Source organism: Diospyros lotus, unplaced genomic scaffold, assembly GCF_014633365.1.
Source record: "Diospyros lotus cultivar Yz01 unplaced genomic scaffold, ASM1463336v1 superscaf1, whole genome shotgun sequence".
Classification (NCBI taxonomy): Eukaryota; Viridiplantae; Streptophyta; class Magnoliopsida; order Ericales; family Ebenaceae; genus Diospyros; species Diospyros lotus.
Genome location: NW_026267104.1, coordinates 5,943,184 through 5,967,569, shown reverse-complemented (window position 1 = coordinate 5,967,569; position 24,386 = coordinate 5,943,184). Strand labels below are relative to the sequence as shown.

Here is a 24,386-nt window from a genome sequence, read left to right as displayed (position 1 = left end):
AACAAAAATAATAGATATGATAATTTTTCCCTATTTCCGACATCTCCATTTTATCTAGTTTGAGTTAAAAGTTGGCCTTTTATAAGTAAATTGGATTTGGATTCAAGTTTAAATTAAAAAAAAAAAAACTTAAAATACAAAGACTGTTTTCAACGACATCGAAGATAATACTCCCTCTCTTGAATTAAGAATTGATTTGATCCAATCCAATCCGATACTGACCCTAATTTGTTTCATCTTTGGTTTAAAAATTGATCTGATCCAATCCAACACTGACCCTAGTCAATGTTCTAGATTTTAAAAGATATTTACATTATTTATTTTACTTGCTAAAATTTTCTTTTTCCATTCCCCATTTTCTTCCACTTCTAGAGAATTCTTTAACCTTCCAGAGCTTTCTTCCATGTGTGAAATTCAATTTCACTCATTACAAAAAAAATGATTTTTAGCAGCGTTTTTTTTGCGGTGGCTTCTAAAACCGTCGCAAAATACTATTTTAGTGGCCGTTTTTTTAATATTTTGCGGCAGTTTTCAAAAAATCGCTGCTAAATTTAAAAAATAATTAAATAATTAAAAAATAAAATAAAATTTAGCTGCGATTTTTGAGAAACCGCTGCTAAATTAAAAAATAATTAAATAATTTAAAATTAAAATTAAATTAACATTTGCGGCAGTTTTCAAAACCGCCGCAAAATTCATCAAAACATTTAATTTAGCGGCGGTTTTGAAAAACCACCACTAAATTAAAAAATAATTAAATAATTTAAAATTAAAATTAAATTAACATTTGTGACTGTTTAAAAAACTGTCGCAAAATTCATCAAAAAATTTAATTTAGCGGTAGTTTTGAAAAATCGTCGCTAAATTAAAAAAATAATTAAATAATTTAAAATTAAAATTAAATTAACATTTGTGGTGGTTTTGAAAACTGCCACAAAATTCATCAAAAAATTTAATTTAGCGGCGGTTTTTCAAAACCGTCGCTAAATTAAAAAAAATTAAATAATTTATAATTAAAATTAAATTAATATTTGCAGCGATTTTTAAAAATCATTTAATTAAATTTTTAAAATTGTTAAAATTAAATTGAATTAAATTAACAAAAAGAAATATAAAATCTTACAAGAAATTTAAAATTTAATTTAAATTAATTACAAAATCTTTATATATATAAAAGTAGGATAGTCTTGAAAAAAGAAATTTTTCCCCAAAACTTACATTAATGATTTGCAATTAATACTTATTGTATTAATAATTTATATTTTGTAATTTACATTAATAATTTAAAATTTTCAATTGCTTTGAAATAATAAGTAGTAATAAATTTTTTCCCCAAAACTTACATTAATGATTTGCATTTAGTACTTATTGCATTAATAATTTACATTTTGTAATTTACATCTTTATATATATAAAAAGTAGGATAGTCTTGAAAAAAAAATTCCCCCCAAAACTTGCATTAATGATTTGTAATTAATACTTATTGTATTAATAATTTATATTTTGTAATTTGCATTAATAATTTAAAATTTTCAATTGCTTTGAAATAATAAGTAGTAATAAAATTTTTCACCAAAACTTGCATTAATGATTTGCATTTAGTACTTATTGCATTAATAATTTACATTTTGTAATTTGCCTATTTATATATATAAAAGTAGGATAGTCTTGAAAAAAGAAATTTCCCTCCAAAACTTCCATTAATGATTTACAATTAATACTTATTGCATTAATAATTTGTATTTTGTAATTTGTATTAATAATTTAAAATTTTTAATTGCTTTGAAATAATATGTAGTAATAAAATTTTCCCCCAAAACTTGCATTAATGATTTGTGTTTAGTATTTATTGCATTAATAATTTACATTTTGTAATTTGCATATTTATATATATAAAAGTAAGATAGTCTTGAAAAAAGAAATTTCCCTCTAAAACTTGCATTAATGATTTGTAATTAATACTTATTGTATTAATAATTTACATTTTGTAATTTGTATTAATAATTTAAAATTTTGAATTACTTTGAAATCATTAGTAATAAAATTTTCCCTCAAAACTTGCATTAATGATTTGCATTTAGTACTTATTGCATTAATAATTTATTTTGTAATTTGCATCTTTATATATATAAAAGTATGATAGTTTTGAAAAAAGAAATTTCCCTCCAAAACTTGCATTATTGATTTACAATTAATACTTATTGTATTAATAATTTAATTTGTATTTTGTAATTTGCATTAATAATTTAAAATTTTCAATTGATTTGAAATAATAAGTAGTAATAAAATTTTCTCCCAAAACTTGCATTAATGATTTGCGTTTAATACTTATTGTATTAATAATTTACATTTTGTAATTTGCATCTTTATATATATAAAAGTAGGATAGTCTTAAAAAAATAAATTTTCCTCCAAAACTTGATTTAATGATTTACAATTAATACTGATTGCATTAATAATTTGCATTTTGTAATTTGCATTAATAATTTAAATCTTTCAATTGCTTTGAAATAATAAGTAGTAATAAAATTTTTTCCCAAAATTTGCATTAATGATTTGCGTTTAATACTTATTGCATTAATAATTTACATTTTGTAATTTGCATTAATAATTTAAATCTTTCAATTGTTTTGAAATAATATGTACTAATTATTGTAAAATTAATAATAAATTTTAAATATATGAGTTTTTCAATACTAATTGTTTTGTATTAAATTTGCATGAGTTTTATGAGAAATATTAATAGACAACTTAAACTATTAATTAAGTCATAAAAAATTATCTATTTATTTAAAATATTATTTTTATATCTTTATTCTATGTATATTTATATAATATTAAAATATGATAGTCAAATAAAGTATTTTGCAAGTGTCAATCAATGGTGAATTTTTTCCCTCAAGAATTTGTATTAAATCAAAGGTAGTGATTAATTAATTATTAATTATTTTAATAATTATATTATAGTCTTGAAAATGTGATGTCTTAACAAATTCATAAAAAATTATTTAAGGTTGTCAAATACTATGATTTTTCAATGCTAATTAATATTTAAGGTATCACATTTTTAAGACTATGGAAGAAATTAAAATTCATTTTTTTAAAATTTTGTTATTATTGAAAAAATTTATTCTTACTCATATTTAAGAATTTTAATTTATATTTATAATTATAATATAATAAATATAAAATAACGAACGTCTTTAAGTGGAAATATTATAGATTTTATAATATTTATTTATAAATAAATATAATATAATAAAAAAATTTATAAGTATATTGAATTAAAAGTGTTCTCCATTAGCATATTGAATAGTGAATAATTAAGTAAATTTAAATTTTTTCAACATGATTAAAGATTAAAAAAAATATAATTATCAATTTTGTTAAAATTATTTAAAATAATAAATTTATTTTTTTAAATTAAACTCTCCCATATATCACACGGGTTCACCACTGGTTAACTAAAAATTTAATTTAAAAAAATAAAAATAAAAATAAATTTAACAAAATTTTAATAATTTTAAAAAATATGTATTTTTATTTTTAATAAATTAATTTAGTTAATTTAATTCAATTAATTTATTTTTAATTTATTCCTTTACTCTTTTAAAAAATAATAAATTAATTAATATTTTTCTTTCTATATTAAAAAATATAAAATATAATTCTGAAAAATAGTGGTATATAATTTATATATGCGGTTATATAACAAGGAAGCTTGGCAGATCAAATGGTTACACGCACGCACGTGCACAGGGGAGGTTGTGGGTTCGAAACTGGGGAAGAGGAGCCTCGCCACGTGGCTAGGCGGGCAGGTCCAAGCGAGTGGGCGCGGGCGTGTGGGAGAAATTAAAAATTTTAAATTTGTTTTATTTTAGCGGTAGTTTCCAAAACTGTCGCTAAAATTAAAAATTTTAATTTTTTTTTAATTTTTGTGGCGGTTGAAAAACCGCCGCTATATATTTTAAAAACCGTCGTTAAATCACTAATTTTGCGGCGATTTTAAAACCGTCGCAAAAAATATGATTTGCGACGGTTATTCCAGCGATTGGTCAAAATCGCCACTAAATGCTCTGCAACGACTGAACCGCCGCTAAATGCCAGTTTTTTTATAGTGACTTACTATCGATATTGTGCCTAAAAGACTATTGAAATTTCAACTTTGAGATCACTATTGAAATTACGGTTGAAGTTACTATTAAAATTGCGGCTGGAAGTCACTATTGAAATTGTGACTAAAAGTTACTATTGAAATTACGGTCGAAAGTTGGCAAGTTGAAATTGTTCACTTTCCTCTATAAATACAGCATTTCCAATATTTGAGACATAATCTTCAATTTTTCCAACAATCTAAAGGTAGATGGCTTCTTCTGATATCAACAATTCTATTGACAATACCATCAATCCAAATGGTGAGGAAAATCCCATCAATCTTCCATCTCATGTTCCATCCATACCATTATTGTCATATGCCAAGGCGTTTCCTGACATATCCAAGATCGAGGTTTTTTCATTATTATGTGTAGCAGAATCTATCTTTAGATTGTTGAAAAAATTAAAGATTATGTCTCAGAGATTGGAGATATTGTATTTATAAAAGAAACTGAACAATTTCAAGTGGTGGCAAGAAAGAGTAAATTTAATACTTGGCGTGCATGGAGTTGCCTTTGCGTTAACCAGATCCAAACCCAAAGATGGTGACAAGCAACTGGAAAATTGGGTGCATGCCAACAAGGTATGCATGTACACCATTATTAGTACCTTATCTGATGATTTGTTTGATGCCTATTGTCTTTATAAAGAAGCAAATGAGATATGGAGTTCCATGATCTCCAAGTATACTGCTGAAGATGTTAGCAAACAAAAGTTCCTAATTGCAAAATACTACTAATAGGAGATGATAGACGATAAAGATATCAAAATCCAAATCAACGAGTACCAACAACTGTTGGATATTTGAAAACTAAAAAGATTAACTTGCTAGACAAATTTATAGCTGGGTTGCTGATTGAAAAGTTGCCCAAGTCCTAAAATGACTACAAGCAACAACTCAAGCACAAGTACAAGCACAAGCAATTGTCACTGTCAGATCTCATAGTCCATATCATCATCGAAAACAACAAATAAAAAGGAATTGAAGCCTACTAAAGCAAAAGAGATTGTTTCAAAGGCTAACTTGGTGCAAGGAAAATGTACCAACAACAACAGGGTGTTCCTATAAAAACTCTAAGTTTAATTTCAAGCCCAAAATTTCTAACCCCAATTTTAAGAAAAAGAAGGGCAATTGTTTTGTTTGTGGGAAACTAGGTCACCACACACTTCAATACCGAAAGAGAATGAGAAATGACAATCCTACTAAGACTAATTTGGTTTTGAAGTAGATGACAATGAAATAATATCTGCGGTCATTTCTCAAGTGAACCTCATGGCCAACATGAATAAATGGGTGGTAGACTCTGGTGCTACCAAGCATATTTGTGCAAACAAAAATATTTTTTTCCTTTTACACACTTATAGGGAATGAAGAAGAACATGCGTGCCTGGGCGACGCAAAAATTGCACAAGTTATTGGAAAAGGTAAAGTTCTTCTCAAGTTGACATCGGAAAAAACTCTAGCTTTGCAAGATGTGTTACATGTTCCAAACATGTGGGTGAACTTGGTTTTTGTTGCTCTTTTGGGAAAGGTGGGGGTTAAAGTGTTATTTGAATTTGAAAAAATTGTAATGACAAAGAATAATGTTTTATGGGAAATTATAACTATTTTCATAAGGGACTTTTTGTTTTGAATGTTGCTCAAATTATGAATGAGGATGATGCTTCTTCTTATGCTTACTTGATCAACTTGTATGATATTTGGCATGCTAGACCACGACATGTTAGTATTTCTTACATCAAGAAAATGCAATCACTTGGCTTGATTAATTAATGGTATAAATAATTCATGTATGGATAAATGTGAAATTTGTGTTGAGACTAAATTGACCAAGAAAATATGTTCATTTGTTCATAGGGAAACTAAATTATTGAGTTTGATTCATACAGACTTAGGAGATTTAAAATAGACTACGAGTACAGGTGGTAAAAAATATTATGTGACTTTTATCGATAATTTTTTTAAATATACTAAAGTATATTTACTTAGAAATAAAGATAAGGCTTTTGATGTATTTCTTACGTATAAAGTTGAAGTAAAAAATTAATTAAATAGGAAATTTAAAAGAATAAGATTAGATATAGGTGGTAAATATGTTCTTTTGAATGATTTTTGTGAAAAAAAAAGGAATTATTCATGAAGTTACACCACCTTATTCACCTGAATATAATGGTGTAGCAGAAAGAAAAAATAAGACATTGAAAAAAAATGATGAATGCTATGCTTATTAGTTCTTCTACACCTAATAATTTGTGCGTGGGGAGGAGAGGGGAGCTATACTTACAAAATAGAATTCTTTATAAGAAAATTGATAAGACACCTTATGAACTTTGGAATGGTTACCTACCTAATTTGAAATATTTAAAAGTTTGGGGTTGTCTTGCTAAATTTATGTTGCTTGATCCCAAGAAAAGAAAAATTAGGTCAAAAACTTCTGATTGCATATTTGTTGGTTATGCTGATCATAGTACTGCATACAGATTTTATGTGTTAAAAAGTGATGTGCTTGGTTGTAATACTATTACTAAGATAAAAAAATACAGAGTTTTTTGAAAATATTCTTCCTTAAAAAATTGAGAGAATTTCTTCTTCACCTGCTGTTCAAAATTATTTTGAACATTTGAATGAGGAATTGAGAAAAAGTAAAATGCAAAGGAAAGAAACTTCTTCTGGAAATGATTTTTAAACTTATCTTGTTGAAAATAATTCTTCAACTTTTACAGAAGTTATTTCTTCTCCTAATGCTGTTTTTTGAAAAGAAGCTATTAAAAATGAGATTGATTTTATTTTGCAAAATGATACTTGAGATTTGGTTGATTTGACTTCTAGGATTAAACCGATTGGTTACAAATGAAATTTCAAAAGAAAATATAATCCTGATGGTTCAATTGAAAATTTTAAAGCTAGACTTGTTGCAAAAGGTTTTACTAAAAAAAAAAAAAAAATGACTATTTTGATACTTATGCCTCAGTGATTTCTATTCGTTTTTTGATTGATTTAAATTCGATTTACAAACTTTAGATATATCAAATGGATGTTAAAACTGCTTTTCTAAATGATGATTTAGAAGAATAAATTTATATGTTGCAACCTGAAGGTTATGTTGTTTTTGGTTAATGAAGTAAGGTTTGTAAATTAAGTATTTATAAGATTTAAAGCAAGCACCTAAACAGTGGCACGAAAAATTTAATCAAGTCTTACTTTGTGATGGATTTTCATCTGTTGAAATAGATAAATATGTCTATACAAAATTAATTGATAGTGACTATGTGATTATTTGCTTGTATGTGGATAACATGCTTATTTTTTGTATTACTTTTGATATAGTACATAAAACTAAATATTTTCTTAAATCTAAATTTGACATGAAAGATATGGGTGAAGTTAGTGTCATATTGGGAGTTAAAAGCATGAGGAATAATAATGGTATTATGTTGTCATGAGAGCATTACATTGAGAAATTACTAAAGAAATTTGGTAATTTTGATATGACACATGTGAGTACTCCTTATAATGCTAATACTCAATTAAAGAAAAATCGGGGTGATCTAATATCACAGTCTGACTATGCACAGATTATTGGGAGTCTAATACATTTAATGAATTTTTTGAGACTTGACATAGCTTATGTTATGTGCATATTGAGTAAATATACTCAAAATCCCAATCGTGATCATTAGGTTGCGTTAGTCAGACTAATGAAATATTTGAGAGGTTCCATGAATTATGGTATTATATATAATGAATTTTTCGTTGTATTAGAAGGATACAATAATGCTAATTGGATCTCTGATTCAAATGGGATAAAATTCACTAGTGGTTATATATTCACTTTTGGTATGGGTGTTATTACTTGGAAATCAACCAAACAAACTATCATTGTTAAATCCATCATGGAATCAGAGTTTATACCTTTAGAGTTGGCTAGTAACAAGGTTGAGTGGTTGAGAAACTTCTTAACCGATATTCCATTAGGTGTGAAACCAACACCATTTGTGTCTATGCACTGTGATTGCCAAGCGGCAATAGCTATTGCAAAGAATAAATTTTACGATGGCAAGAATAGACACATTCGTTTATGATATGATGTAGTAAAACAGTTGCTTAGAGATGGAATTATTTCCATTGATTTTATAAAGTTAGAAGTGAATTTGGGCGATCCTTTGATTAAACCCTTGGGTTGAAAATTAATAAATGAAACATTGAGGGGAATGTGACTATTGCCAACAAACAAAGAAAAATCAATAGTGATGGTAACTCAACCTAAGTGATTGGAAATCTCTTGAATTAGATTCATATGGGTAATAACAAGTCATATGTTGATATTGGTGAAGCATTATTATTTTTGTGGTATTCTATCATATGGTGTAAATAGTGCATATTAACTGCAATGTATGAGAGTTGAGTTAAGCTCTTAATGAATTACATATCCTTTATGGGTGGTGTATAGTATTATAGTATACACTTAATGGATTCACCTATATATGAGTGTGGAGCGAGATTGCTCTAATAAAATTTGTGACTAAATTTCTAGAGCATTCATGAATTCAAGGCACATGCGTGGCTTGTTAACGCAAAACAACGATGAACAACAAAGAATTGTGGGGGTGTAATATGAATTGTGAGGTTTCTAATTTACAATAAAAAATATGATTCATAGAAATTTTATATTTCACCATTAATTTTGTAAATTAAGCTCACTAGTTCTAGTTCTAGTTCATAGCCTAAAAAGTACTAGATACGATGCATTACATTCAAATAAGATAATTCAGCATTTGATGATTTATTTTTTTATAAATTTTTTGAAATATGTGAGGGATTATTATATATTTCAAAAGATATTTATATTATTGATTTTACTTGTTAGAATTTTCTTCTTTCAATTCCTTTTCTTTTTTTCCACTTCTAGAGAATTCTTTCACCTTTCCATGTGTGAAATTTAATTTCACTTACTATTGATATTGCACTTGAAAGATTATTAAAATTTTAATCACAATTAAAATTGCGACTGAAGTTATTATTAAAATTGCAACTGAAAGTTAGTGTTAAAATTGTGATTGGAAGTTACTATTGAAATTGCGATTGAAACTTGATAAGTTAAAATCGTTCACTTTTCTCTATAAATACAGCATCTCTAATCTTTGAGACAAAATCTTCAATTTTTCCCACAGTCCGTTCCATCTTCGGTTTAAAAAATTTAAGAATTTTAATCTCAATTCAGTGGGACAGAAGAAAAAGGCTTAATTACACCAAATTTGAGGTCCACGTAAGACAGTCAAAGGGTGAAAATGAGGTGGAGGAGAGTCAAAAAAGCATGAGATTTGGGAGTGGAGAGATCACAAGTTGTGGGTCTCTGGAAATGAAAAAATCATTGGTCAACACTGCAATGCGTCGTCACCCCAACCCACTACAGATCATTCATTTCAATTCCGTTTCCGAAATGGAAGCTGAAAATCGGCCACTGTCCACGCCAGCCACCGCCAATTATTGCGATTTACAGCCCGATGACGTATGCACTGGAAGTAAAATCATATTTATCGGTGAACATACAAAATTATATTAAATCGAACACAATTAGTAACCGTTCATTTCACCAAAAAGGGATTAACGGCCGCCGCCGCCAGACAAGCATGGTCTGTGGCAGTTACATAATTTTATAAAAGATTATTGATATATTTTTGTATATACCTTAAATTACACAAATGCATATCAATAATAAAAATATCCCTTCTGAAACGCATAGAGGCGTGTGAGAGGTATTTTGGTCATAATACCCTTTTATATAACTGAAAATATACAAAAATGATGTATATCTAACATGATTCTTTATAAAAAAATGAACCAATTTCACTTGTATGTTCTATTTTAAATATGATCAAAACATAAGAGAAAATTATCATGATATATAATTAATAGTCTTAATAAAATGATAAGTAATTGTGTCAAGAACTAATTAGTCTGGTGTTCCTTCCAGTTTCATAAATTTAAGTAAACTTCTAAATCTCATATGATGATCATTTGTGATTTAATTTCATTGAGCTTAAGGGATATATAAAAGACCCAAAAAAATTATGACCAAAATTTAATAGAGATATTATGTGTGTGATGAATGAGTTTTAGATACACTTAATTTTCTTCACTTATATAACTTAAAGTTAGCCTCATGAATTAAACAAAGACTAAGTTTGATCTATGGCACACAAATATCCATTAATTCTCAACTTTACCTCTTTTTGCTGGGGAAAAAAGGAAAGTGACACCTTCTTACAGCACATATACCCAAATCATCACTTTTTAAAAGGTACCCACCCTAGCTAGTATTTATAAGGTAATTAATTACATGATTCATGCATGTGTATATATAATGAAGTCGCCTATTAATATTTATATGTTAAATAATCAATTTTTGTAATTTCTTATATACAAATTTGTATGAATATATATTTCCCTTTATTTCTGCTAGAAATTAATTAATGTCACTGCCCCTTTTAAAATGATAATATTGTTATCCTCTACCCACCATGAAATTAAAAATGATGTATCCTTAGTCCTTACCCAACTTTCCCATAGAAAAATATAAATTAATTATTTTCAATTGCCAACCATATTTCTTTTTTTAATATTATAGGATTATTAATTACCCAAATCATTTCCTATATTAAATACATTGTGAGTTAACAGTTTCTCTCTGACGAATGCCTCATATATATTTTCATGCTTCATATCGACCGATTGCAGGTTTACAACCAAACCCATAAACCTCAAAGGGTGAAGAAGAAGTGGCCTGTAATAACTTCTGCAACTAAAAGTGTACTGATCCTTAACAAATAGTTTCTGCTAAGAAAGTAAAGAGAGAAAATGATTAATGGAGAGAGGCAGTTTATGATTAAGCAACCTTGTCGTTAATATTTCCGGGCAACCAAACAGCTCTGAAGTCTGAACCACAGAGTAGAGACATATGGTCTCTACGTAATAATTAATTCATGATTCATCACTGTCGCTATATATACATATATAAATATATGGGATATATAGTTAAAAAGCATGATAATGTCATGATCTTCTAACATGGGCAATGTCAGATTTGCCGGCGATTATGTTAGATCGGTGATGACGTCGTCGACGGCGGGCGTAGTCATGGTTAGAGCCAGAGAGCGCCGGCGTCTTTGAGGAGAGGGACTAGAGTGCCATTGATGTGGCAGGCCATCACGGCCTCGATGCCGCCCAAGAACTTCCCGCCGACAAAGACGGCCGGGAGCGGCTGCTGCGACTTGCCACCGGCGAGCTGGCAAAGGAGGGCGTGGATGTCGGCGCCGGCCTTGTCGTGGTCGAGCTCGACGATGGAAGGCCCCACGCCGAGGCCGAAGAGCAGCTGCTTCACCACGTGGCACATGCAGCAGCCGCTCACCGTGAACACCACCACTGCCTTGCCGGCGGCTAGGCGCCGCACCCTCTGGTACACGCTCTCCATCATCCCCTCTGTTCGCGTATTATATTATATTTGTATATGTATATGTTGGATTGATTGATTAATCAATTTCAGCTGAGATCGGCAAATCCCAAATGCCTTTGAGCTTTATATATAATAGTGAGGATGGAGATGGGGCCAAAAGGAAGCGACAACGATGGAGAGAGAGAGAGAGAGAGAGAGAGAGATTAAGGTAAGTGGACTGGGGCTCCTAGGGTTTGCTTTGCATGCAGAGAGAATAAGGGAGGGGTTTAGGTTTTAGCTGGAAAAGGAGGGATGGGTCTGAAGCGAAGCCGGCAAAGTCTGAGGCAGTTTTATATATATGTTGGGTGGTTGCTCAGACTCAGAGTACCATTTCTAATCATCATCATCATCCACCTTTAATGGCATGCCTTCCCTCCCCTCTTTGTCCACGTCCACGTCTTCCTCCTTCCTTCCATGCATATATATTAGAAGTGAAATCCCCTTTTGATTCATATACTTAAACATAATGTTATGATGTCATTAGAAAAGATGATAAACAAAGAAGACAACAACACATAATTTCTTTAGATTCATCTAATGAAAAAATGTTTCATAACTAATGACTCCTAATATTATTCTAATTAATGTCCATGCCTCCTAATTGTAAACATGGCTAGCTCCAATATTTATATTTATATTTATAGGGATTTACACAAAAGAGTGCAAAAATTTGTTTAAAATAAATTAAATATGTTAAAAGTAAGAAGATTGATTAGGATCAGTGGAGCTCTAGAGGAGTAGTAGTAATAGACATGTGGCAACACTTCTCAGTTTCATGCACTGTGAATTGAAGCTATTTTAAGTCATTAGAGTTAGATTAAGGACCCCATGATAATAGGATAGGGGATGTGTAAAAATAGTTCCTTTCTCTTTAATTTGATTATTATGGGATCAAATTAAATATTGTATTTTGAAAAGGGTTAAATAAATATAAAAACTTACTTGATTTTTCCAAAACTAAGAAAAAAATTTGAAGAGCTGACGTGGAAATGGCGATGGAAGGGGGCAGTGAATAGTAACAAAATCCCAACAGAACAAAGGTGGCGTGGCGTGGGCTGGCGGGCTGCCTGCCCGCCTGAAATCACCTGAGAGAAGAGAGAGAAATGGTACGGTGATATTACATACATACATACATATATATATATAATGTTATGGATGCATGCGAGAATCGGTTTCGTTTGATTTGAATGAGAAGAGAAAGTAATTATAATTTATATTTTTATTAAATTGTTTACTTTTCAGGGAACCGACAACCCGACAAGTAACGTCTACCCCGCCGTCGTTTGACGGTCAGTCCTTGTCTCTGCTTCTTCAAACTCTGTGCACCCGCCCCTTCCCCCCTCCTCATGATATACTTTTATCTGTTATTTCACAGTTTTATCTTCCTCTTTTTGAAAAATAATATGACTTGTGTTATCGGTACAAGTATTTTTATTGATTAATAAATTATTTAAAAATAAAACATTTTATTATCAGGCTCAAAGGTGTATTTCAAAAATGATAAAAATTACCCATTATCTTTTGCCCAAACATAGGATAGCAAAATCTTATAATATATATTATAATTAAATGTGATGTATTTTTCTAATAAAATGTGATGTGTTAGAGATTAAGCTTATTATAGAGAAAGCTTAAGTCCAAGAAAAAGAAAATTAAGAGACTATTCAATTTTTAAGAGACTGTCGATAATTCTAAATACAGGAAAAAGTATATATCTCAAAACTCAAAAAATTATTTAGTTTTTGAGAGATTATTGATAATTTCAAAAAGAGGAGAATGTATGCACCTCAAAACTCACTAGAAGGCTATTGACAATTTTGATAGATTAGGGTCTCCCCATAGTAATCAATGACAATTTCAAAAAGAAGACCAACAAGAAAGGTTTTGAAAGAATAAAAGGTCTCATAGAGAACGATCTTGCTTTTGGCGAGGAAGTCCCAAGTAAAATGCAAACATAATGCCAAAAACCATTCCAAGAATCTCATAATGAATAAGCTTCATCGACAAAGAGTTCTAATCATATTGAAATCTTGAATATCAATGATGTTTTTCATAAATCTCCAAACTCTTCTATAAATAGATAAATATTCACCTTTAAAAGAATGTCTCTAATATTAATTTCAGTACTGATTATAAGTTTTCTTTAAATTCAAGTGCTTAACTTAAATATTGAAGTGTTTGCATAGATATTATCTTGTGCTCTCTAATTCAGGAGCAAGCTAGGATTTTGATTCAATGGGGGCAAACTTAAATACAAAAAATGTAATTTAAAAAATAAGACAATAATGATAATATTAAAATGCAAAAACTTTTTACAATTATTCTTTACGGCTTTTCATACTTTGATAACGTCATATAATGATCTCATTATCAATTTTATTATATACATCATTTTCAATATATATAACTAAATTATAATTCATCCATTGGTCTATAATCTTATTATTATGCAATCGATTCTTCACAATATTCATTACAGTAAACACTTTTTCAACTGTAGTAGTAGCAATAAGAAGAAAGAAAATCTTGTGGGAATTGGGAAAGAAAGCAAGAAATGAGATAAATTTAGAAATGAAATGGATTAGGACTTAGGAGTTAATGGATTTGGGCCATTTGACTTATTTGAGCTAAGTTTTAATATAATAATTTTGGGGTGATTTTGAGAGTTGGGCTTGAGTTAAAAATAATATAAAATTAATTTTTTTTTGTTTCTTTTTTAGATTCAGCTCAGTAGATCTACCCAACTGAACCTCACTTAGGTCCACCTTTGCTCTAATTATATTCTCTCTTGTGGAATTCAAAATGACATGATCAGGAATTTCTTAATTACAAATTTTATTGTTACGTAGCAGCAACAATAATTGAAAACTTCAAAATTATTGTAAGCAAAATGAATTTGCAATTTAACTCGATACATTGTCATGTTATTCGAGATATTTAAAAAAAAAATCACACTAAAAGCATAACACTACAAAAAAAAAAAAAAAATTAGTGACAGATTTAGTGACTTAATTTTTTTGTTGCTAATTAGAGACGGCTCAATATTCCGTCCCTAATTTTTTTTAATTTAGTGACGGAATATTCTATCACTAACTAATTTTTAATATTTTTATTAAATTTTAAATTTAGCGATGAAAAAATCCTTAGCTAAAAAATTTAAATAAAATTTAATTTATTTCACGATGGAATATTCCTGTTGCTAAATATTTAAAAAAAAATTACAGTAAAATTAAATTCATTTAGCGACAAAATATTCCCATTGCTAAATAATTAAAAAATTAAATAAAAATTAAAATTATTTAACGATGAAATATTTTATCGCTAAATATTAAAAAAATAAATTAAAAATTAAATTTATTTTAGTGACGTGCAACCTGTCACTAAACAGGGACGGGTTGTCCTGTCACTAAACTCTTTGCATTTAGTGACGAGCTGACTGATCACTAAAAAAAATGTTCAGCGACGGGCAGACACCCGTTACTAAACAAAACATTTAACGAGCTAACCTCACGCCCCTCCTTTCCTAGTTGTGCCCTCCCCTTTTAAATTAAAATTAAAATTATTTATCGACATAATATTTCGTCACTAAATATTTAAAAAAATTAAATTTATTTTAGTGACGGGCTATCCCGTCACTAAACAAAACGTTTAGTGAGCCCCCGTGCGGCCATGCCCCCTCCCCTATAAATCCCCCTTCTTTCTTAGGACACTCTCTTTCTCATTTCTCTTTTCCTTCTCCTTCTCCTCACCCTCTCTCCACTCCCAATTTCATATTCAAAATTTTATTTAATTTTTTATTTTTATTGTAGTCTTTATTTAGAAGATACAAGTATCACCAAAATTTATAAAGTATTTTTTTTTGTGCATTATATTTTTAGTATTTTATTATTTTAACTTTTAAATACTTCTTTGAATATTTTTTAGATTAAAATTATCCATGTTATTCATATTTATTGCATGTATATTATTATTTATTTTTACATTTATATAGTTGCATATTATGTATATATTATTGTGTTGTGTATATATTATTAATTACTTAAACAAGATAAAAAAATTAGAAATAAAAAATTATTATGTCAATTTTTTTCAATAAAATATTAATTATATAAATAAAATTTTAATTTCTATTCAATTAATTAAAATAAATTGTTAATTATCATAAATTTTATTTATATAATTTATATTTTTAATATATATTAATTATTTACGATTAAAAATTTTATCTTTTATTTTTAAATTTATTTATTTATTAAAAAATATTATTCATTAATATATTAAAAATAAATAATATATTTATTTTATTTATAAATTTTTTAAATAATTTATTTTTTAATTTATGTTTAAATTTATTTATTTTTATTAAAAATAATTTTTTATTTTCTTATTTAGCGACGTGATTTCTTATTGCTGATTTAGTGATGGGTATACCTCCGTCTCAGATTTGAATTAGTGATAGGGTCTCCCGTAATTGATCAATGACGAGTATCTTTCGTGGTTGATTTTGTCACTAAATACATTCGTTAGTAAATTTCATCACTAAATTTTAACGACGTCAGTTTTAATGATGGAGTTTTTTCGTTCTTAAATTTTTTAGTAATGAATTCTCTCACCACTAAATTATGAATTTTTTGCAGTGTAAAAAGAATAACTATTCTATCTACAAATGAAGATGAACTCATGCATTTCTATAGGAATAGAGGGCATCATGATCAACCACCTACCACCTAAACATTTAACATACCAACTTCTAGTAACAATTTTTGGGTAGGTTGGATTCACTTTTATAGTAACTTGGATATCAAATCAAGGTAATTGAGTAACCTAATTTTATACCTACCTTTGATTATTATTGCCTTCATTAACTGGGATGGATCTTACATTCATTCAATTGTCATCATTTTGGGCTTTGGGCAATAAACATTTTATGCATGCAAACTGTTACATTCATTTGGTTATGTTTAATTTCCCCCGGGATTAAGCTTCTAATTATATTAATTTGAACTGAATAGGGTCGGCCGGCTCAATCAGTCCAATGCAAACTTCTATATTATATATCAGTAATGTAATTTGTCAATATAGAATTAAACCCCTGAAATTAAATACTAAATCCGTATGAATCAAGCATAAATAGCCACTACTAGACAAAAGGTATTGTTTCAAATTTTAGCTTTGGGCTATGAGTACTGAGCTAGCAGCCCAAAAAAAGACTCAGACCTCACAAGATCAGGCCCAAATAACAATAAATTTCTCAAAACTCTCCAATTTTTGAGAAATAACAAAGGAAATAGAAATCCAATATAATGTTAAGGATGCCATGAACATAACTCATAAAGTAACGTATTTAAACAACATACAATTTTTATATTCTTCAAATTATTTTTGCACGAAAATAAAATACTAAATTAAAAAAAAAAGTATATTGTGTTTTATAGGCGCCACAATGGTCGCATCTTAAACCAATGATATATTGTCATGCGTTGGTTTTAGGATTCAAGCCAATTGCCCTACTTCAAAGGGTTACCAACAGATTGGGATTACTAATAGAAAGATGTTCTCTAGATCTCCATGAAAATCAAAACCATGCATCCAAAATAGAAGCTCTACTAACAATCTATTTGAATTTACGCATCTTCTCCCGTATTTTCATGGCCGAAATGATGGAAGATCACACCTAATTGGATCGCCTTACCAGACAACCGCCATTTTCGTTTTCGTTATGCCTGAATCTACCAGCAATCCACCCTCTTATGGCCCGTAGCGATGGGCAAATTCCCTCATCGTCACGAACTGCGAAAACTTTCCTCGCTGAATCTGAGAAGCGATTCCGTCAACACCGATGATTCGATCAACGTCGAGGAGCTCCACCGGTACACCAGCCTGAAGGACATTATCGAGACCTCGCCACCCCGCCGCGCCGGCAGCCACGATCCCTCCGGCTTCGACTCCGCCAACATCTCCATCCGCAACGAGCTCGTCAAGCATGCCGCCTCGGTCTACGTCCAGTCGGCGGCGATTCTCATCCAGCGCGACCAGAATGTGCTGGCTCGGTTCTGGGAGAATCTGAAGCACAAGCTCCCGCCTCGCTCGTGCTGGCGAGCCTACGTCGGCGAGCCGCTGCGAGCTTGCTTCGAGCCGGTGTTACGGCTACTGAATTGCGCGGCGAACAAGATCGCGAGAGCGAGGCGCGAGAGGTTTTACAATCGCATGAAATTAGTTTAATTAGGTAATCAATCAATCAATCAATCATTTTTTGCTTGAAGATTTGTGATCGAAATTAATCTGATTGCACATACTTAGATCATCGTTATCAATTCGCGCGTAGATATATCTTAATTTCTATATTTGATTTTGAGAATGTGGGATTGATGTAGAATTTAGAATTAGAGGATCACTGATCCATTGTGAATATGTAGCGACAGTTTTCGACTTCAAATTTCATCATCTTCCATTCATATATTTGAATCAAGTTTTTATGTAAATTTGTTTGTTTGTTTATTGAGTATTGACCAACCCTAATTATTTTTTATATTAGAAATTATGTTTCTGTGTCGAATTAATTACTTTTATATTGAGAGCATTTTTATATGGATAATCTTTTAAGACATCTTCTCGATCCTTCTCTCAAACACGATCATCTTTAGTTCATAATTAAATTAACTCATAAATTAAGTATGGGCTAACATTAGTTTAGGCACTGACCTAGATTTCATCTCTTAATCAATGGTTGATCCGCTTAAAATGAAGATACAGAGGGATATGTGCTAGACTCAAACTTACATCATGATAATGTTTGGTAATAAACTTTATCTACCTGGGATTTGTGAGAGACTCAATCTACATGGTGATGAACCTCATTTACATTTACATAGGGTGACAATTTTAAAAACAAATGCTATCAAGTAATCTTATGATACGTGTCTAATGAATTCATCTTATAGATAATTAGAAAGATAATTAGGGTAAATTACACTCGACACATTAGAGATTTAAAAAAGTGATAGAGATATATATTTAATATTTGACAAATAATACAGATCTCTTTTAACTTTACGACTCTGGTTACATTTTCTCTTACTATTACTTTAGAAATGTAATAAATTTTAATATAATGAAAATACCTTAACATTTTATCTTCTCCTTGTAATAGTGAACTAGTCGAAACCTAGTCCTCTCTCCCTTTTTCTAGTTTGATGATGGCTAAGCCATCATCGAACCACAAAGAAATAAGAGAGATCGACAAAAATTGTCTAATTTTGACTTGTTTTCCCAATAGAGAATGAGGATAAAAGAATTGACTAATTTTGGCTTGTTTTCCCAATAAAGAACAAGGATAAAAAGATAAGAGAGAGAAAATACAATGATATTTTTATTATACTAACATTTTTGACAATGACAGAGAGAAATATATAATTGGAGTTGTAATATCATAAGGGTCATTACCTTTTCTCAAACATCAGAGAAATTTTTGTATTTTTACTTAACCTCAACACACACCAAGTCTCTTGAGTGTAATTTATTTAAAAGATAGTGATTAATGATTCAATAAGAAAAAATAATAGAAGAATACAAGATTTAAAATGTTGTCATATTTTTTTTGGGGTATTGCAATAATCACCCATAAGGTTTAATGTTATTGTAAAAATACCCTTCATACTTCAAAAATATCAATAACCTCCTTTATTCTCATTTTTTTTCCTCTCTCCTCCAAAATTTGGAAAAGTAAAAATAAAAAAAGAAATAACTAGTGGTTGTTAGTCGCAAATGACCACTAGGTTCAAACCCCATATATCTAGGTTTCCAAATCAAACTCCCATTACATCTAGATTTGATCATGATCTAGAAGAACCCAAATGAGCTCGCCTATGGGTTCAATTAATACCAATTTAAATGTAGAAGATTTGTTAGAGTTTAATCAAATCTTTTACATCTAAGTTTGAATTAATATCAAACCCTAGTAAGGATGAAAATTAAGAGAGGAAAAAAAGAAGAATAATTATTTCATGCCAGACAAAAATAAAGTGATTGGTGGTGATGGTTGCATAGGCGAAAGTAAAAACAAATACAGTTGAATTTCATGAAGAAGAAAAAAAACTTTTCGAAAATGATAATGACAATGATTATTTGGTGGCTAGAGAAAGGGTGAGAATATACAAGGTGTTAGAAGAGAGTAAAAACAATAATATCAAGAACGATTATTTAGTTATCTGAGAGAGAGAGAAAAGTTTTTTTAAATATGTAAATATTTGAGTCAATGAAAAATATTCTAATTAGGGTTACTAACTATAGGAAAAATTATAACACAATATTAAATTTATATTTCTCAAATATTAAAAATAATTTTCATAATTACCTTAAATTTCAAAAATACTTTATAGAATATTTTATTTGTTTTTAAGTTAAATGAATGTTGTCATCTTTTGATTAGCGTGTGAAAGGCCTAAAAAAGAGGATGAGAGAGAACGAAGTCGCCTCTCTCTGCGTGCGGTATGTATGGGGGAATTGGCCGGCAAAATCTGACCACTCTTCTCTTAATTGTCTGAGTGAGTATATATATATGGAGAAGAAGATGGAGATGGAAAGAATAACTTTTGCTTTATGTCCATGGAGATGGAGTACTGATGAGGAGTTGTCATCTTTGAAAGGTCTTTCTAACTGCCTTTGCCCGGCAAAGTTAGACTTAGACCCCCCATAATTGAAAGGAAATAAAGGACATCTTTTGATAAAGTTTGATTTGAGTACAATTTTCACGAGCAGCTTGCAATTCAGACTCACAGCTTATCTCTTCCAGATCCATCCTTGAACAAGGCAAAGCCTCTATGGAATCCAAATTTTATTTCTACACACACACACATATATATATAGGAGCCACTTTGTTTTTTTTTTTTTTAATATATGGATGTTAATCAGTCACCTCTTAGTAATTTGATTTTATTAATTAATAATAATCTTTTAGGTGATTAATCATCAAAAATAAAGGGAAATAAAAAGAGAAAGGTAAGAAGAGTAATGGATAAGTGTAGGACTTGAACCAGTGGTTCTCCTTCACTGTCTAATTAGTTGAAATCAAAGTAGGAAATGTCAAAAGCTTGTTCTCTTCCGCTACTCTTTTAGTCAGCAGCATGTGCCAACACACCTCTCCTCAGGTAGGACCTAAGATATCGACTTTTTAAGGTAGGATATATGAACCTTGGTTGGCTAACTTCTTTATTTATTTTAAAACATTATGTCTTGTATTTGGTACACATAATTAATAGAGATGGCATGTTACTGATAGCGTCCTTGATTTTGGTTATTTCATTAATTAAGCACTCATAACTCACAATTATGGGCTCAATATTAATTAGATTTATGGGTTCAAAAACTGTACGTGTTGTGTGATGAATAATGCATTTAGTGAGTTTATGTGCTGCTTTGAAAGGATTAATAAATCCATCCACCTTTGAAGGGTGGGCGAATCATATCATTGATGTGGCTGCCGGCATCTCCAATTAACCTTTGTATAATGCGCCATCATTGGCCCCTTTGCCATTTTAGTTTTGGCATAAATGAGAGAATGGCATCCATCCATTACCCATATGATAATGTCAAATTATTGACATCTATTATATTAATATATCCAAGGGACACCAAGCCAGCATGGTCCAATTAATTGGGTGGTTTTTATTTATTTAAATTTGATTTATGAATAATATGCTAGAGATTATGTTTTATCTTTTCCTCATCTAAATGATAAAAAAGAGCAAAAGGGCAATTAACCCAATGCATGCATGCACGAAGATGGGGTCATCTAAATATTTTAATTTATTAAATAAATATTACACACAAATTAATGTTATTGTTTTCAAACATTCTATCACTTTAAATAATTTAAGAACAAGTGATGTTAGAAGTCATAATTAATGACAGTGTCATCAGTCATGTGTTGCATCGTCTTTAGAAGAGATATTAGACAAATGAGACAATAGTACATTATCTGCCTAGCATCTCCTTTAATGAGGAAGCACCACATAATCAATAACTAACACCCTTATCAGTCATGACTCCTAACATTATCCTTTAAGAATTATTAACTAATTTAGTAATTTCATAGCTCAAATAAATTTAGGAAAATGTGTTCAATAAATTAGTTTTTTTTGAAAAAATTAAGAAATAAATTAATTTTTAGAAATCATAAAAAAAAAGTCATAATAAAAAAGGATCTAGTCAATTGTCATGTGAGATAGGCTTATCGAATAAATAAAACGAAAAATGGGATTAAATACTGAGGGATACCACATGAAGTGACCTATCATAAAAGCATGATTCTACTTTAAATTAGAAGCCAAAATCTTGAGAATATAATTTTTCCCTTTCCTTTTAGTGGATCTCTTTTGCAAGATCCAATGAACAATGATATACATATATTGGAAGTGTTTGCTAGAATTATGCCAACCTAATCTTGGACATAACTAAAACTATTTGCTATGATATTAGTGTATTTTTAAGAATAACTCTTTCTTATTTAGGTTAAGAGTGATTGTGGCAAGAAAATGTTTTTACCATTATACATATTATAGGGATTATTCAATTCTGTGAGTACTTGTGTTAAATGTGGACTATTTAATTTATATTTAAAAAAAAAATAGAAGCCAGACATCAAAATGAATTTATAAAATACTTTGTTGTGAAAATAAAATATTTTAAAGTAAATGGGTGGTCAAAATCAATGAAAAGAAATAGTTTTAATTACAAAGCTATTGGGCCACAGAGCATTGAACTGAACGAACATATATAGCAGTTATATGTGAAGGTTAAACCACAAAAGCTGGAAAGAACTTCTTGTTTGGCTGTCAATTAGATAGAGTTGATGAGCTTTGTCCTTGACATTATTTTGCCCTTTCACCGTTACTATATATTATTTAATTTGCAAAATCCAACCCACAAAAGCTGTAATTATCAATCATTTGAGGGGTTGGTTTGATTATAATAAGATTGAAATTTGAATGTTAGTCTGACAGTCTCCTCCTGAGCTCATCTCTTTGACTAGCTAGCTAGCTAGGTTAAGCACAAAAGCTGCCAAAACTTATGCTTTATTCAACTCTTGCCTTGACACATTAAAAATGAGCAAAATCAGCAGCAGGAGTCAAATTGACTGATTTTTTTAAGTTATATATTATCACTATGTTTAATCACTCACACTTATCCATCTCCCCCAACTCATTACTTGCCTTGTTTCTCTTTTCTTATTCCTTCCTGCTTTCAACTGCATATCTATCTGTCAAACCACTAAAAATCTTTCAAACCTACCACTCTCCGCCCACTCCAGAATTTTCATCAACTTATTATTGAGATTAAACCCCTCCTTCAAGAGTACTGTCTGAGTTTGATTATATAAAAATATTTAGTAAATTGATTGAATTGAATTTTTAATCATAATAATTTGATAAAATACTTCAATTTAACTTGGTGTATTTATTGCATCGAAATACTCGAGTTGAGTTGAATTAAAATTTATCAAATTTATTATTTATTACTACATTTGACCATAAACTCCACTTTCCATGTGGGTAAATTCAAAATCATGAAAGACCTAAATATGTTAAAAGAAAAAGATGTTCGGTAGTGTTTCTTTGTCCTCATTTCCTTTTTTTTTTTTGTTTTTTTTAATTAAAAGAAAAGCCTAATATCGAATGATAGGTAAATAATCTCTTTATCTTATTATCTTTTATAATAGTGTTATTAAGTTCTTTTTTTTTATCTTTTAGATCTATAAAAGAGTGTTTGTCATTTACGATACTTGAACTCGAGATTTAAGCTTTTAGTAATTGTAATAGATATGTTTGTCGTCATAGATAAATACCAAACTTTTCTTAAAATGCTATACACACATATATATATTATTGTATGGTATTTCTAAAAAATATCTTAAACTATTTGTATAAATGTCAAGGCTGTGGGTGTAGTTTGTCTATGATTATATTTGTTATCATTAATAAAATTCTTCCACCTTCTAATTAATAAAAAATATAATGCTCTTAAAATATTAGTTTTCTTGCCTAAATAATAACTCTTTCAAAAATAATTCCATATCTAATATGGAGTTTATGAAAACATGTACGAGGCCAATTTAGAAAATATGAAATATGCTCTGAGTTAGAATATGTAGCAAATGTCAAAATTGTCCCTCTCGTCTCATATAACCTAAGTAGCATGAAAGTATCAGAAAAAAAAAAAAAAATCATTTCTGTATTTGTATTGTAAGTGTGATGGATATGCAATTTTATTAAAAAATTTTAAAAATTACGAATATATTTGTCCGACACTTTAAACAAAAGTGTCAAAAATTTATAGATATGACGAATTCTTTTAAAATGTTTACAAGAAGTTGGGATAATTTTTAAAAATAATTTTTATTTTATATCATTGTACGTATTTAATGATGAATTCTTTTATAAATATTTTAATTATTTGTATAATTATATAAAATTTAAATTTATAAATTATATTTATATTTTTTGTAATTTTATTAAAAAAATAATATATATATATATTATTGTGCACTCGTTTCTTAATTTTTTTAGTGTCTCTTTTTTATGCGCCCTTTGCATATAATAGACACACAATGCGACAGTCAAATGACTCAGCATAGTTCTTCACTGCATAGTAAATAGAAGTGGGGAAATTAAGCAAAATAAGAAGGGCAAAATCGTAATTCCGGTGGTAGGAAGGGAAAATGTTGAGCTCTATAAGCAGAAC

The 24,386-nt window shown here is 29.3% G+C and overlaps 2 protein-coding genes across 2 annotated transcripts; one reads left to right on the top strand and one right to left on the bottom strand.

The window, feature by feature from the left end:
• Window positions 1-11,070: 11,070 nt before the first annotated feature.
• LOC127793178 (glutaredoxin-C9-like) lies at window positions 11,071-11,800 on the bottom strand. Its single transcript, XM_052323970.1, has one exon. It carries the CDS (start codon window positions 11,628-11,630, stop codon window positions 11,298-11,300), a length of 333 nt encoding a protein of 110 aa, XP_052179930.1. The 5' UTR covers window positions 11,631-11,800; the 3' UTR covers window positions 11,071-11,297.
• Window positions 11,801-17,133: 5,333 nt separating this feature from the next.
• On the top strand, window positions 17,134-18,147 carry LOC127793088 (uncharacterized). The gene has a single exon (XM_052323870.1). The coding sequence runs from the start codon at window positions 17,412-17,414 to the stop codon at window positions 17,868-17,870; it is 459 nt and encodes a 152-aa protein (XP_052179830.1). The 5' UTR covers window positions 17,134-17,411; the 3' UTR covers window positions 17,871-18,147.
• The last annotated feature ends 6,239 nt before the right edge of the window (window positions 18,148-24,386 follow it).